At 53.6% G+C, this 16456-nt stretch overlaps 1 protein-coding gene across 1 annotated transcript; it reads left to right on the forward strand.

Annotated features, from left to right (window-relative positions):
* Positions 1-1862: 1862 nt before the first annotated feature.
* GSX2 (GS homeobox 2) lies at positions 1863-3716 on the forward strand. The gene is made up of 2 exons (XM_030013491.1): positions 1863-2465; positions 2649-3716. Exons 1-2 carry the CDS (start codon positions 1973-1975, stop codon positions 2987-2989), a joined length of 834 nt encoding a protein of 277 aa, XP_029869351.1. The 5' UTR covers positions 1863-1972; the 3' UTR covers positions 2990-3716.
* The last annotated feature ends 12740 nt before the right edge of the window (positions 3717-16456 follow it).

Here is a 16456-nt window from a genome sequence, read left to right on the forward strand (position 1 = left end):
TTTGGGGAAAAGTAGGTGAGGTCGGAGCCGACCCGCCTAAACCCCGCGAGTCCCTAATTGTTGTCACAAGACGCGGGATTAGCGCATTGCTGGAATAGCTGTCTGTTTACACTCCGGAGCCCCGCCGGCCGGTAAACACTTTCTAATTGAATTCTAATCACATTCAAATAGCTCCATAACCAGCCTCAGCTGCAATTCATAAAACTTTAATTGCCATCCATAAATCCTCAGATCGCCGAGTGCGGGGTGTCCCTAAAAACATTGTTGCACCGTGCCTGTTCAGGGCCGTCGGGGAGGTGGCGGGGGGGAAAGGCGAGCTAGCCCCTGCTCGGGGGGGGGGGGGGGGGGGGCGCACGGCGGCACTGCCCGCGGCAGGTTGGGGACGGTGACGGGACAGCAAGGCGAGACCTGGCCCCTCTCTTGACAAGGCTACTGTTGTACCGCTGAGCCTCGCTGGTCCCAGGGCCGAGGAAAAATGCCGCCTCCATCAGAAGGCGGGCAGCAATTTTATTTTGCTGGGTTTTAACAGCAGGAGAGTGGGTGTGCGGGAGGGCTGATAGGATGTCGGAGTCCCGGTCCGGCCCTTGTGCACGATAACCGCCTCTGAACACGTTACGGCTATTGATTCACTACTCAGCCTCTGGTAATCAGGCGTACCCTGCGTTTTCTGCTTTAGAGCACAATTGTCGCTTTCCTTTCCCCAGTCAAGTGGGATGGGATCCGTAGTCGGTTTTAAACGCCGCTTCGCATCTGCCAAACAAGAACGCGATCGCCCTTCTATTAACGATAAGTCTCTTCTTAAACTCCCATAAAACAGGTCATTGGAAAATCGTGTAATATGCTGCGAATACCTTGGCTTTTTAATGCAATCTGAAATGCTCCGGAGCCACCGACCGTATTTAGCTGTTTATCCAATTTTACTTTGAATGATTGCTTCAGCAAACTTGGTGGAGATCAAAGAATCCCCCCCTGACATGTTCGCCTTTCATTAGCGCTGCGCGCTGCAGTCCTGAAGCGGTCGGGGAAGTTCACTTGGAAGTTTTCCGTTTTGATACCGTTTGGCTGAGAAGTGTCCAGATATTTGAAGGCTTTGTCCGTTGGAGTAATTGCCAATTTGGCAAGATTCACTCGGGCTGAAAAGGGCGAGGAAAAAAAAAACCCACAAAAACCCAACAACGCACCCGACATGCATATATATGCACAGACACACACACACGCGCGATCCCTAACTTTGTATCTGTGTCTGTATCCGTGACCCCGGCTCCTCTGGTGCGGAAAGGGCCTCCTGAAGGAGTCCTGCCTGCAGCGAGTGGACCGGACCGGACCGGGGAAAGGTGTTGGTCCCACGCCTCTGTGGGAGTCACGGCCCCTTGGATGATACTTTACCCGGGGGGGCTGGAGGGGGTCGGCGTTGACCCGCTTGTTTCAGCGCATCACCTGCTCCCCTCTCTCCGTCCCTCCCTGCGGGGGAAAGGAGCGTGCTCCTCGGGGAAAACCCCTGAGCAGAAACTCCCTCCGAGGGATTTTAACCGCCCCCCCGGGGGGCTGTGTTGACAGGGGGGTGTGCCTGCGAGCGCGACGTGCGACGGGGCCGCGGGGCAGCCGCCCCCTCCCCGGCTTCCCCGCTCCTATAATTTATCTGGGGCGGAGGCGGAGGACTGAAGTCATCGGGAGCGAGCACGCACACTTTGGGCCCCCCCGCCCCCCGGCAGCCTCTCCTGCCGGCCTGGGAAGCCGGGGAGATTTAGATCTGCGAGGCTTTCAGCCATCACGTGTTTAAATAGTTGATATAAAACCCCGGCGCAGGGGATCCAGGCGGGGGGACTTTAAGACCAGCCCTCTCCAGGGACCCTTTTGTTCAGCTCTCGCACATAAGCACCTTCTCGCCTCGCCAGGACTTCAGTGGCAACTTGGCCAAGCAGGAAAACCCCGACTTCGGGAGAGCCGCCCCCGGCTTCGGCAGCCCTCCGAAATGTCCCGCTCATTCTATGTCGACTCCTTAATCATCAAAGACTCCTCGAGGCCGGCTCCGTCCCTGCCTGAGCATCACCACGGCCAGGACTTCTTCATCCCTCTCAGCATGCCTTCCCCCCTCGTCATGTCGGTGTCGGGCCCGGGCTGCCCGTCCCGCAAGAGCGGCGCTTTCTGCGTCTGCCCGCTCTGTGTCACCTCGCACCTGCACTCCTCCCGCGGCGGCGGTGGCGGTGGCGGCGGCGGCGGCGGCGGGGCCATCCCCCTGCTCAAGAGCCAGTTCCCCGCCGCCGCCGCCGCCGGCGAGGCCCAGTGCTGCCCGCGGGCCGGCCACGCTCACCACCCGCCGCAGCACCCGTCGCCCGCCGCCTCGGTGCCCGCCGCAGCCGCCGCCGCCGCCGCCGCCCTGGGGCACCCGGCGCATCACCCACCTGCCTGCGCCGCCACCACCTACAGCGTCAGCGACCCCCGGAGGTTTCACTGCCTCGGCATGGGTAGGAGACCTGCGGCCGCCGGGGAGGGGAGGGCAGCGGGAGAAGGGGTTCCCCCCCCCCCCCCCCCGAGGGAGAGCGGCTGCCCCGGGACGGAAAGCTGCGGGAGAATGTCTTTTCTCTCTCCCTCCCCCCCCTCCCCTCCTTCCCCCGTCCCACTGAAGTTCGTGCTTCTCTCCCGTCCAGGAGGCTCCGATTCCAGCCAAATTCAAAACGGGAAAAGGATGAGGACAGCTTTCACCAGCACCCAGCTCTTGGAGCTGGAGAGGGAATTCTCCTCCAACATGTACCTGTCCCGGCTGCGGAGGATCGAGATAGCCACCTACCTGAACCTGTCCGAGAAGCAAGTGAAAATCTGGTTCCAAAACAGGAGGGTGAAGCACAAGAAAGAAGGCAAGGGCACCCAGCGAAACTCGCACGGGGGCTGCAAGTGCAGCACCAGCCAGGGGCATTATCCCCGGTCGGAGGACGAAGAGTCTCTATCCCCCTCATCGGCTACCGAGGATAAAGAAATCTCCCCGTTATGAGCCCGGCCCGGAGCTCCGCTCCCGCAGCCGGGTCCCAGCCCGGAGCGGGGCGGCGGCACGGCGGCTCACCTGGCACCGCTGCCCCGGGGACAGCAGCCCGCCGACCTGGAGCGGGCTGGCTCTCGCCAGCCGGCAGGTTCATTTCCATCCCTTCGCAGTCATAGAGAGAGATATATAAATATATTTTTGGAATGTAAATGGTTTAGTCGTGAGAGTTAAGCTAAAACGTTATTTATGTAACCCCAGGAGCGGGCACCTGCCCTTCCTAACGTGTAACACGGGACTGGACTCGCACGGCCCAGGGTGCCTCCCCCCGCCTTCCTCCCAAGCAATTTAAAGGAAAAAAACCCCAACCTTATCTGGAACCGAAAGGCGAGACATTTAAAAAACTGAAAAGCAAATAAAAACCTGTAGGGCTGAGAACCTCCTAGACGGACTTCTTAACAAAAATAAGAAAAGAAATAAAGATCGGTCGTTTGCGTTCGGGACGGCGGTTTGTTTGTGAATAGTTTTATATAAAATTTATATTTATATTTATTTAAATAAATGGGATCAGACGAGAATTTAATTTTTCTTTTATTCTCCCCGCCGCCCCCCCAGGTGCCAGCCTAGTCCAAGGAGCGAAGGTGGGCTGGCTGGGGCAGGGTGCGTTTCTTCGGAGTCCTTTGTACGGTGAAAGCATTGGTGTATATGTGTCAGACCTCCGTAAAGACTAGAAATAAATGCCATCGGCTACTAACCCGAATACGTTTTCTGTTCCCCTGTGACTCGGGCCGGCTGGGGGGGCGGAGGAAGGTGGGGGGACCCCGCTCCGGCCGAGCGGAATGCAAATGAATGCCGCTTTTCTGAGTCGAGCAGCTTTGTGTTACTTTCCAGCCGGAGCCAGCGCACGCCCTCCCCGCGGCTGACAGCTTTCTCCCGTCTGCTCGCCCGGCGGCACCGCACCGGGGACACCCGGCTGCCGCTGGCTCGGGGCCGCCGTTCCCGGCAGCGGGGCCGGGGCGAGGGGCTGCGCCCCGGGGCGACGCTGCCCGGCCCGGCTGCCCCGGCCGGGACCACCCGGCTCTTCCCCCACCCGGGGGGGCTACCTGCGCACATCAGCCCTTCGCCAGGCTGAAATTCGGCTTATGTTATCCCGGGACGATGTCGATCAGAAACAGAGAATTTTAAATCCGCCCCCCCCCCCCCCGTCCCCCCCGCCAGGCGCCCGGGACAGTATCCAGTCTTTTCGGTGCTGGTTTCATTCAGGTGCCTTGGGCGGGCTCGGGGAGCAGATCCGAGAGCAAACCTGCTCGTGGGGTCAGGCTGAGATGTCGCTGAAGTGGTCTGCAGTCTGTGCTGGGCAGAGCCCGGCCGCGGGCCCCATCCTGCCCCTGCCTTGGGCGGTCTATCCTCAGCTCCTTGCAGGGGACTGGTGCAGAGTGGGATGGAGCTGGAGCTGATCAGTCCCAAAGGAGCCTCTTCATAAATTTTTTCCTAGTTCCTGCAGTCCTGGCAGACAGCATATGAGCAGATCGGAAGTGCCTTTTGCACGCTATGTTATTCCCCACTCACGGCTTTTCCTTGGGTGGGTTTCCCACTAACCCAACCTACACTTTTGACTTCAGCCTCCGAAACTATTGCAAGAACTTTTCGGTAAATAATTCCCTGAACAAGCCCCACGTTTCTCGTGTTTGATCCCTAATCTTGGAGCTTCGACTCAGAGGTATGTCTCCAATTTCACTTGCCGGCTCTGCTTCTAATCAGAAAACAAGTAATAAGCCTGCTTGGGGTTTCTGTTGCAGCGTGAATAACCCAAGCACCCCGGATGCTGGAGAGAGATGCAGCCCCAGCACAGTGACACTCTCACTGCTTGCTTGCCTTGGAGGAGAGGTCAGGTGCATGGGCAGGTCTGGGGTAGGATGGAGAGGGCCTGGTGTGGCCACTGCCCCACAGCCTGCACCAGCTCCAGGGCTGGGGGCAGAGGCAGTGCCCAGCGCACCTGCAGTGGAGCCGGAGGGGAAAGGAAAAGCAGGACCCAAGTTTCTAGCCTGGACTTGGAAAACCCATACAAAATCTCACTCTTCCATATCACAACCATTTCACTGCCTCAGCTGAGGGCCTGTACGGAGGCCAGCAGCCTACATCCCAGCTGAGCGAGTGGGGATGTTGTTTACCCAAGTGGCTGTCCCCTCACTTGCCAGGCTGGGGAGACCAGAGGGCCAAAGCCTTGTGGGCCTTGTGACTTCCTTCCAGAGGGCCTGCCTGAGGGGGCTGCCTCCCCTTACCCTAAAATCTGCTGAAGTGGGCTCAGGAAACTGTTGTTCCTCTGCTTCAGTTCACCTGTGTCTAGCTTGCTGCTATAATCCCACCGGGTCTTTTCCAACCTAGAAGCTCTGGGAGGAGGCGTTAACACCACAGAAAGTCCTGCCCACCCTCTCGGCAGTGTCATCCCCCTCCTGTAACAGGGGAGAGCCAACAGGCCTGCCAGAGCCTGGGAAGGCAAAGCTTTGCTGGGGGAAAAAAAAGCATCACGCTCTTTGAAATTTAAGACTGCGTGACTGCAAAACTCAAAGCTATTTTAAAACTGCGAAGATATTTCTTGGTAGAGTGTTTCTGTTTTCAGCGTAACTCTGGAAACATGCATCTCAGTGAATAAATGGGTATTTCCCTCTGCTTCTAGAAGATACACAAGAAGGGATCACTTCATTGCAGTATTTAACAATTTCTTAAAAATAAAAGGAAAATGAAATTAGTTGCTATCTCTTGTAGTAATCAATGTTTGCATGTGTCTTTCAAGGGTTGAAAGGAAATAGTGCCATATTATTATCACATACAAGCTATACCGTTCAAACTGTTGTGTCATCACCAGATTTCTTTTTATTTCAAAGTAAATGTTTTACATTAAAAATTTTGGAAAAGAGGAATGATGCAACGGTTTGCCCTGACACATCTCAGAAGGCTGGTACAACCAGCTCAACCTGGATCTATCACTGGGGAGTCCAAGCCAGTGTGACAGGAGCACTGCTGGAAGTTGTACATACCCTAACTTGCAGTAAATGTACTGCAGGGTTTTGGAGTCCAGCATTCAACAGTTAGAAATTTAGGCAAATTGACATTATAATATGTTGGTGTTTTTTCCTCTTTTTTTTCTTCTTCTTCTTCTTCTTCTTCTTTCCATTGTTTTTTTTCTCCCACAAATTGCGAAGTGCAGGTTTCCCCCCCCCCCCCCCCGCTCACTCAGTGCCCAAGACAGGCGGTGTTCAGCTCCCTATTTAATATTCCTCTTACCATTAGTTTCCTAGGGAAATACGTATTATGCAGTCGCTCTGCTTATCCGTGGCTCATTCCCTCATAACTCTTAAACCCTGGGGTCAATACCAACCAGCGGGCTGACATGATAGCTCCGCGAGGGTCTTCAAGATGTTGAGTTCTGCAGAGCTCAGCAGCAGGCTGGGGTGGGGTGGACAGACATGGGAAAGACCTCAGCTGCCACCACCCAGCCTGGCAGGAATCGGGCAACCCATAACTGGGGGGGCAGCGGGATGTCTTTTGCCCAACAGCCTGCTGGAAGAGGATGTCTACAAGAGGAACAAGAGGGTATCACAGAGGCGGACCTTGAGGCAGAGGGTATGGTCAGCAACAGGGCTGGGAGTAGAAGCTGTGGAGGAGGCTGAAGGGCCTGGGGGACATGGGACAGCACCCAGGTAACAGCTTTTTCTTTTTACCGTTCAGGGTGATCCAAAGCCTTATTTGTTGCAAGTGCAGTGAATGAGAAACAAATGCTACCCTCTTATTTTCCTTTGGTACTTGTCACGACGATGTTTGAGAGCACTGGAAACATGACCGCATTTATCTTTATCGCTCCCGTGGGAGCAATAAATTCGCTTCTCTTTAGAGGTCGAGAACGAAGCCTCGGAGAGGTTCAGACCGCCGCTGCGGCACTGCCCTCACATCGTGAGCCTCCAGGCAACTTCCCAGCCTTATTCCCGTTTTTAGCACCGGATATGACCCAGGCACGGTCCCGACATACTCCAGCTGTAGTTACCGCACTCACTGCGCCTTATCCACCAGATGTGCCCCACTCCGGGCAGTCAGGAAAAGAGGAGCATGTGGCGGCTAGCTGCGACCGCTGCTGCTGGAGCCGCTCATCTTGGCGTAACTCGACGGCAGAGGAGCTGCCTGTTCACCGGCGTGGCCGTTTCAGGCAGCCGTGTGTGTCCCGGGTGGCTTTCAGGTATGGGACAGCCCCAAAGGCGACACCCCGGCCGCCCCTTCGGGCCGCCGAGACCCGCCGGGCAGCCCCCGCGGCCGCCCCCGCCCCCGCCCCGCGGGCGGGGAGCCGCAAGGGGAAGGTCGCGCAATTAATTAAAAGCCCGTGCATTTGCACGAGGGATGCGGGTTACGTTTGTGCGAGTGACCCCGCTACCGACCTTCTGTAACCTTTCGGGGCTTGAATGAGCAAACATCGCATTCCTCCAGCGAAGCTCCCCCCCCCTTAGATATTAATTTGCTTACTTTAATTCGATTTAACTCTTTCCAATTAAAGAACTCGGAGGAGGAAAACATCCGTCTTGAAAAGCCTCCCTGACCTCGGGCTGCACGGCCGAGATCGGATCCACGGCACCGGCCTCTCCGGTTCCGAATCCCCTATTTGAACCTGCTACCGGGCTTTGGTCCGACCTGTTTGCCCAAGGGCAGCGCCGGCCGCCAGCTGCCGGCACTCGGCAGTGCTGGAGGCACCGTGCTCTCCCGGCCGCTGCCTCCAGTCCTGCCCTGGAGTCCCCCTCGGGCGCTGCTGAAACCTTTCCGCGCTCTCGGAGCTCTTGCCGCAGCGCCCATCACCGGCGTCTCGCACCTCCGCCCCGGACGCGGGGGAGCGCAGCCCTCGGTGGTAGCTCCCTGCTCCCACCTGCCGTGGCTCGTCCTGAGCCCCTGCCGCGGGGACGGGGAGCCCCGAACCGAAGGGCTCAGCGGTGCCGGCCGGCTGCGGATCCGCCCTGGGGTGGACGGAGCGGGCTCGGCCCCCTCAGCCAGGGCCTGAGGGCTGACGGAGAGGAGGGCTCACAGCGCAGGGACCCTCATATCCAGGCCAGGGGACTGCGGGAAACTCTCCTTCCTCAGCAGCTCCGGTTTTGGAGCGGGGAAAGAGCGGGGACGATCTATCTAATCTCCTTGCATTCATCTCTAGCTGGTCCCAGTTTCCGACTCCCGCCCCTCCCGCTGACCCGACCCCTCTGGGACATGGCCCTGGCCGGGAGCGGCTCCCCGGTGATGGGCGCTGGGGCGGGCAGCGCCCGGTTCCCTTCCCTTCTTGCGAGTTTCAGCCCGACGGTTCAGCCGCGGGACGAGGCCACGGCCGGAGGGATCAGGCCCGCTCGGGAGTTTCTGTCTTGCCCGCACGGATAAGACGGCCGGGAAGGGACGGGTCCGGTTGCCGCCGCCCCGGGAACCCGGCGAGCATCCTGCCACCAGCCCGGAGGACGCGGGCAGGGCGGGGAGCGCTCCCCTCCTGGATCCGGGGCCTGAAGATGACAGCACGCAGTCCTTCGGGAAAGAAACCCGGCCGCGGCTGCTCGAAAAGGATCCGGGGTGCCTGTGAAGGTTCTCAGTACGAGCGCGGGAACAGCACCCCGCAGCCTCCGCGCACCTCCGCCCGCTGAACTGGGTTTCGGTCGGGGGGAGAAACCCCGGGGCGGGTTTGCAGCCCGGCCCCGGGGGTGCCCGGCGGGACCCCAGCCCTGGGGAGCCGCACCCGCCCCGCCGGGCCCCCCCGCCGGCGGCCGGGCCGCTCCGCGGGGCGCAAAGCCGTCCGCCGGGCAGCTGCCGGGGGGTCCCGCATGACAGCGGAATAACAAACAGCCCGAACCCAACGTGCCACTCGGGAAACCTCGGGGCGTGTGTCCGCGCCGCAGCGCGCTCGGCCCTCGCCGTGAAAGCGCCGATTTCACGCAGGATCTGCTCCGCGCCCCTCTCCGCCCCCCTGCGCGCCTTCCAGCCGGCTCCGCTCCGGGCGATGCGCCGGCCCCTCCGCGCCTCCCCCCTGCCCCGACCCCATCCGGCGTGTCCGGCGGGGGGGGGAGGGGGGGCGGATTTAAGCTGTTGGAAGCGAACCCAAAGAAATCGGAAGCGTGTGCTGTGTGCTCTGCAAAAATAACTAGTTTCAGATTAATGAAGGAGTGACAATTTCAAGGCTAACGTTGGCACTGCCCGAGCCAGAGCGTGGGGAGCTCGCCAGGCTTTGCTTTATATTGTCTACTTTTCTGAAGAGCAGACAAAGATGGATAGAGAGACATTGAAAAGCAGGAGGCGTATTTCAAACAGTTCAATAAAGAGGGTTGTCACTTAAAGACAAGAACCATAGTGCTTTGATGACTTTGTATTAGCCTCACCGTTTCAAATAAGTGACTCGACTCTCTTTGCGGAATTCACCGAGTTTTAGGCGATGACACTTCAGTGAAGCCGCTTTGGACAGGAACAAGAGCTGGGAGCTGCGGGGCAAAACTCCTCTTCCGACGGGTTTGGCGAAGAAGATTGCCGACCCGGGGCTGGTTTTCCTTTCTGTCCTCAGACTAAGGAACCTCAGTTTGATCAAGGTTTACAATTTACGTGGAACCGCTGTGCAAAAGCGAGAAAACGCTCCGGCTCCGTATGAATGTAAAGAAAGCGGCGGGGAGATCCCGAAACGCCGGGGAGAAACGCTGCCTCCCGGCAGACCGCGGCGGTACGGGGGCGGTCCTTTCTAAATCCCTTTCTGCACCCTGGGAGAAAGCACCAACACTGAGAGGGTGTGTGTGTGAAAATAAGGTTGTGCGTAATCCCCCAGGCAGCTCACGCGTGTTCTCACCCGCGCGGGGCGGGCTTCCACGCGCGGCGGCCGTCCCGCCCGTAGGCACGGCCTCCGCCGGGTCTCGTCCCCCCAGGTCCCAGGTCTTTCCCGTCCCCCGGGCGCCTTGCCGCGGGTGGGAGGACACCTTTCCTCTGCCCGGGGAGGTGGGGGGGGCAGGCGGGGTGCCGCAGCCCCGGGGTGGGGTGTGTGCGGCGGGGGGAAGGGCGCAGCCCTGCCGGGGGAGATTATTCTGCCAAACCCGAGGATTTTATATATATATTTTTTTATATATATATATTTTATTTTTTTTTTTAAGATGGGGACCCCCGACCGCTGCAGCCCCCCAGGCTTTGAAGGCACAGCGAAAGGGCTTCGCTGTGGGGTTGAGCGAACCATTTAGTCACTGTTTCATTAGGCACTATTTGAACCTTGCAACATGTGGTAATTTCTGGGGCAAGCTGAAAAGGGGGGATTATGTAGGAGGGACACAAGGAAATTAGCTAACGGTTAATTTAACTCGTTTTCTGGTAGAATTTTCGATACATTCCTAATTGACTGAGGAGGCAGGTGAAGTCTTCAGTTCCAGGCAGACTCATTCACGGTGAGAATAAATGGCTCTTTTTCAACTCACACTGCTCACAATATATCATCAGGGAAAAGACATGCAATGAATATGTTGATTTTTTTTTATTATTATTAATGGAATTACACCCTGCTACGCAGGTGTGAGGGTAAAAACCTATGCTGCGATGAAATCAGATTAACAATGAAATGAGAATTTTATTAGCTTTCTATGTCACATAGACCTGGATTTAAACTGTCAAAACAAGAAACAAGAGGGGGAAAAAAGATACTCTGAAGGCAACGGTGCCAATCAGCGGGCAGAAGGAGTAGCTTGGTATCCAAATAATAATTAGCTGTAATTCGCGGTGAATATCTACACTCCACACTCTACGCTATTTATGTCATATAGAGAATGTATGATTAGCCTATAATGGCAAATCTCTTTTGAGTCGGGGGTTTGCCAATTAACCCTAATCACCCCGATTTGCTATGAAACGGGAACATTTGTTCATAAGGTCCGAGTTTTAATAAAAGATTAGGTAGTGTCGGAAGTAAAACCTGGCTGAGCGACTCTTGCCGTGTTCGCAAGGGAAAGGGCCCCAGCCGGGTCGGAGTGTCCCGGGGGCGTTTGGGAGCATCCCGGAGAGCAGCGGGACGGGAGCCGTGACCCTGCACCGGGCAGCTCCGGGGAGCGACCGCCGGGGATGACCCGGGCACCGGGCACCGGGGAAACGACGTGTCGGAGGTGACCCCGCACCGGACACCGGCGGGCTGGAGGTGACCCCGCACCGGGCACCCGGGGTGTGAGGGGTGTGGGTGGGTGGGTGGGTCGGCGGTGACCCCGCACCGGGCACCGGTGGCGGCGGGCGCTACCTGCGCGGCCTGCGGAGAGGTGATGGGCGCAGGCGGGCAGGACCCGCGGCCAGGGGAGCCCGCCACGTCTGCCAAGGGCCCCTTTGTAACCTGCTATAGAAAAAGGAGTATTCTGCATGACAAAGCCCAATTAAGCTCGCTATTCAGGACCTCTGCAGCTGGTAGCCCATTGGGAGAGTGGGAGGAAACGCGAATATATTAATTATGCGAAGGGGCGGTGAAAAATACCGACAACCGCGGTACTGGGTTGGGTGTTGGGTATGTTTGTTTGGTTTTTTACGTGTCAGCCCCGTTATTTATGTATGTATTTGGTGGCAGGGGCGGTGGGAGGCGGAGGGGCGGGCTGGGGCGCTGCCCGGGGGGCGCAAGCCCCGGCCCCGGGCCCGCCTGGGCGCTGCCGGCCGCGGAGCCCCCCGGCCGCGGGGGGACAGGTCCCGCTCCCAGCCGCAGGAGCATCCGCCGCCGGCCTCGGGGTCTTTGCAAAGAGGAGCAAGGGAGGCTGCCTGCCAGGCTGCAGGAGAGGGCTACGGCTCTGCTAAAACTGGCGGTTAATATACTACTAGCAAAGCTGTCGGGTTTCTCTAAGAATTCTCTTTATTTTTTAATTGCCACTCAACAGGGGTCAACTGTGAGCCTGCCAAAGGGCTTTCACAGGCTGAGGGGCGTGAAACCCCAGGGCAGGCTGAAGGCCAGCCAAAGAAGAGAAAATGCTGGAGACCTAACTTTACGATTGACTCAGACTCTCCATTTGCTTTTCAGCTTTATCTTCCCAAGCCAACAGGCCATAATACATGCATGGCTATAGTCGGTATGTAAAACACAATTTCAGACTCCAAAATCCAACGTGTCTGAGAAATATCCTGCATGACATAGTCATCTTACTCGAAATAATCCAACTCTCGTTATAGCAGATGAGTTTTAGTCAGAACTACGTACCATTGCATGCAGAACTGTGCTTGGGATCACGCAGACTTCAACCCTGGTCACAAATGCATGGATGTGACCACGGATCTTTCCCTTTTCTTCTATAGCAGTATACAATGACAGAGAAAATTCAAGCTGGTCTTGTGCTATGAGTGCTCCCAGTCTTCTCAAAATGGCATGAAGTTTAGGCCAGAATGTGGTCAACCATACATGCAGAAGATGCAAACACCATTGAGCCAAGAAGTATACTTGGCATAAGACATGTGCAATGCATTTGAACAAAACCTTGGTATTCTATTTTTTCTCCAGTATGCTTAGATTTTAACTAACCTACCACCATTATCCTATTCTTCTAGAACAGTTGTCAGAGCAGTCATGGCCTCATATTCTCAGTGTTGCCACAGAAGACCAAGTAGACACCCCCAGTTTAGGTACCGCAAAGGGGGAATATATTGCTTTTTGTTTCAGCTCCCCTGAACGACCAGTCCTGGGTTTTGATGCACATTGTGGAGTGGACAGACAGGGATCCTACGCTGACTTTCATTAAACTAGTAATAGTAAAGACACCACGAAATCTTTAGACACGTAAGTGTCTCAGCTGAATACAGGAGAACTGTGTTGGTGAGTCAGTCTTGCTTGTGTAAAAACTGCAATACCTCTGAGGGGAAACTGGGGTGGTAGCGGAAGAAATTGCTACTTGATGCCTATAGCAATAATTTTCATGTTGCTGTCATCATTTTCACCTGCTCCCATAGTTTTGAGATTGCATTTTTTTTTTAATTCAGTCAAACGAAAGATGGACTTTAATGAGTTAATGAACAGCCATCAGGATTTCCTTTTTTTTTTTTTTTTTTTTTTTTTTTTTTGCAAGACCTGCCAATTTTTCACAGGCAAAAGATACCAGCTCTAAAATCATTATATTAAAATGCTTCTGCCATGAAGACAAGATCACAAGGCAGAGGGTTGGTTTTTTTTTGGGGGGGGTGGTATTGCCTGTTTTCTTTTGATAAAACCATTTTTCAAGATCTGATTTGTCTTTTGTAATTAATGCAAGACTGAGTGGGCTTAAGCAATGTACAGTTTAATAGATTGTGGCAGTTCAGTCCACTGGGTTTTCAGCAAAAGTTGTTGAATTGCAGTAAAGTGGTCAAAGTTTTTTTCTCTTTCCCAATTGCTATTAAATGTGAGTAAGTGATTGCATGCACAGAAAGTAGCTCTCAAGTTTTTGGTTTTTTCTTAGGCAAAGGTAAAATCCAGTGGGTTCCAAATGTGTGTCCATCTACACTAGGCTGCCTCAGCAATGGATTGCCTCTCAAGGCAATCTCCCACTTTGTGATAAAACGAGCAGATCTTTTTATCTTCAGAACTAACTTTCAGAATGAGTTTAAGCTAGGAATTTGTTTTAGGGAAAGAACTCAGACTTTGCGGGATAGCTGCCGTTATAGGTGAGCATGAGAAGAAAGAAAACCCCAGTTAGTTACAGACCTCTTACAAAACAGGCACCAAGTCCTTCAAACACCTTGATTCAGGACTTGATGCTCTTGGAAACATTTGGGAACAAGACTGAGATCATCACCTTGATTCTTGGAGGGCTTCTTTATTGCATATACTATCAGTATGGGTAATAGGGGCAGCAGATGCACGACTCCAAGGGGTAGGAGGGCATGTGTCCCCTGCCACTGTGCCGACCTCAGCAGCTGCACTGATGCTGCTGAGATTGGAGCAGCAGTGCTGGAGCTCACCATCCTGAGGGCACCAGCCATTGTGCCCATCAGAAAAGCAAAGGGGACAATGCTACTTTTTGCATGGAGGGAAACCCTGTGAAAGTAAATGAAAGTGAATCCTGAGAAGCACAGTCTGCCAGGATGATGTGTATCAGCCTTGTTTATGCTGGAGTCTCATGAAAGAAGCCAGTGTTGTTGCTGGGAAAGCCGGCCTTTGCCTCCTGTCGTTCCCTGCCTCTTGTTCTGTGGCTGTCCCATCCTTTGCACTTGTTTCTTTCCTATGGAAACTTCTGCCCTTGCCTTCATCCCGTTTCTTGACTAGTACACAAAAGATGTAGAGGATGTCATTGGGTCATCCTGTTTACAGCCCTGCACCTACATGGGAGGAGAGAGCATCAGTATATCTTTAAGACTTCTACTCCTTTCTAATTGACATTGGCTAATAGATCCCAAAATTACAGAGGAGCTGAGTGGGTGGGACAAGCTTGAGAGACGGGCAGAGGGAAGGACAGGCAGATTGCTCTCACAAATTTAATCTTTCTAGAAAATGAGGTTTACAATATCAGCTGCTGGCAGCAACTGTACTCCCATAGTTGCTAGGTCAAAGTTGAGATGGTTTAAAAAATATTCAGTGTAAATGCAGCCTTTGAAAGAGGTTTTTCCAGAGGGAGGCTTCTCCCATGCTTGAGGTACAGGAATATCAGCAGGAACATGCCGTGCCTGAAGCCATAAAGCTGACATACTTTGGGCGTCCTTTGCGCCTAAAGACTAGGGGGTTCTGACCTGCAAAGAAAAGACTTGCATAAAACTGCAGGAAGAGAAGAGAGTAAACATAGTGCATGTTTAGAGCAAAGGACAGCACAGTTCTGTTGTTTTCATAACTGTTTTTTCCCTTGTTAGTCTTGTGTTTAGTTCTTCCCATAACTCTGAAGGGAAGTAGAAGAGTTCTACTGTTTTTTTCCTTATGTTAGTGTTTTCCCCCCTGAGGCAAGCTCCAGGGCATTTGAAGAAATTTGACATTTGAAATTAAAGAGTAAATTCTGTGTAAAAAGTAAACAGGAGATACAAATATTTGAAAACTATTTCTGTTTTACCTTAATTTAGAACCGCGAGCTTCAGCTTCCCCAGGCTCTGCAGCAAGCCGCAGTCCTTGGTCAGCATGTCCCCCTCTGTGTCTTCACCTTGGCCTTACCATTTCATCTTATTCAGGCTTCAGTTTATCTTGAGGGAACTTGGGAATCTCCTGGGTCGTATTTTGCAGAAAGAATTTTTTTTTTTTTTTTTGCATAGGAAAGCGGGGTGTACTATACCCCAGTCTTTTTACTATGTAACACTGCCTTTCACAGAACAACACAGAACCAACTTGTTTTGCTGGATTTGTGTTATTCCCTTTTTCTGTTTTGGAGGTCATTTAGGAATGAGTTAAGAAAGCACTTGCTTCTCTTTCACCTTCTAACATCTTTACCCTTTGGAAGCAAGCAGAATAATATTGGATACCAGTTTATAGTTCATTTGTTCGTTTTATACACATGCTTTCTATTAAACACATAAGTGCATGCACAGTTCTTTCTACACACTGAAAGGAGCTATAGAAACTCATAGGAAATTGTGTGTTTTAAAAGATTATTTACGCATAAAAAAGGTACACATTTGCAAAAGGCCTGGTTTTGGCAGAGGACGCTGGCAAGCCTACGGAATTAACAGCTCTGGGGATGGGCGACATCCAGGCCTGAGACAAGGAGTGAAAGAAGACAGGGTCCAGCCAACTCCGAGAGGGGACTTTGGTGGGGGGAGCACAGTCCTTGGAGTAATTTGCTCCAAGAGGGAATTTGAACTAATGCCACCTAATGGAGAGTGGGAACCACTGCAGCAGAAGGGAGCGTGGAAGTTTGGGGTCAGTTCAGGGGAGCTGGGTCGTGGTTCCCCCCTGGGCCCTCTTTGGAAAGTATGGTGAAGGCAAAAGGTGAAAGTTGAAAAGAGAAAGTGGAGAACAAAAGGTTTCCCTACGAAAAGGAGTATTTTGATTCACTGGCGATTTTACTGTTCGAGCTGCCAGACTGTATAAAAAGGGGGAACAGGAATGACCATCAAATCAAAGAGGGGATGCGGATTTGAAAACTTCATTCCTACTGTAGCCAGAGGAGAAAATGGCACAACATGAATCCATTCTAGGGGCAATGATTGTAAATGAGAATGGGAATGGCATAAAGGTAACCCGTTCCAGTCCTAACAAGGTACACTTGTGTGGTCCTAACACTCTTTGGCTCTTTATTTTGTGCAATCCGCCAGTTTCTTTGCTAGAATGACTGCATGCTCATAGCCCTGGAGCAGTGCATTAGCAAATACTTTTTCATCTTTGAAGAACAGAGGTTTCCACTTTGATTACATTAATGCTAATCTGTAAACATCTTTGAACTGTTCTATAGCATCATGGAAGCGATGTTACAGTGACTAAGGCTATACTTGCTATGTCAGCCTATTCCAGCCACTTAGAGCACTCAGAAAAGTAGATTTTTTTGTCTGAGATGAGTTCTGCTTATTCTCAGCAGAAAAGGTCAAGGGACAAATATTTCA

This window comes from Aquila chrysaetos, chromosome 1 (assembly GCF_900496995.4).
Source record: "Aquila chrysaetos chrysaetos chromosome 1, bAquChr1.4, whole genome shotgun sequence".
Classification (NCBI taxonomy): domain Eukaryota; kingdom Metazoa; phylum Chordata; class Aves; order Accipitriformes; family Accipitridae; genus Aquila; species Aquila chrysaetos.

Bases quoted from the DNA above. Each gene is read 5' to 3' on its own strand.
- GSX2 (XM_030013491.1), top strand. From the start codon at position 1,973: ATGTCCCGCTCATTCTATGTCGACTCCTTAATCATCAAAGACTCCTCG. The intron at 2,466-2,648 runs GTAGGAGACCTG...TCTCCCGTCCAG, and splicing joins GTTTCACTGCCTCGGCATGG to GAGGCTCCGATTCCAGCCAA.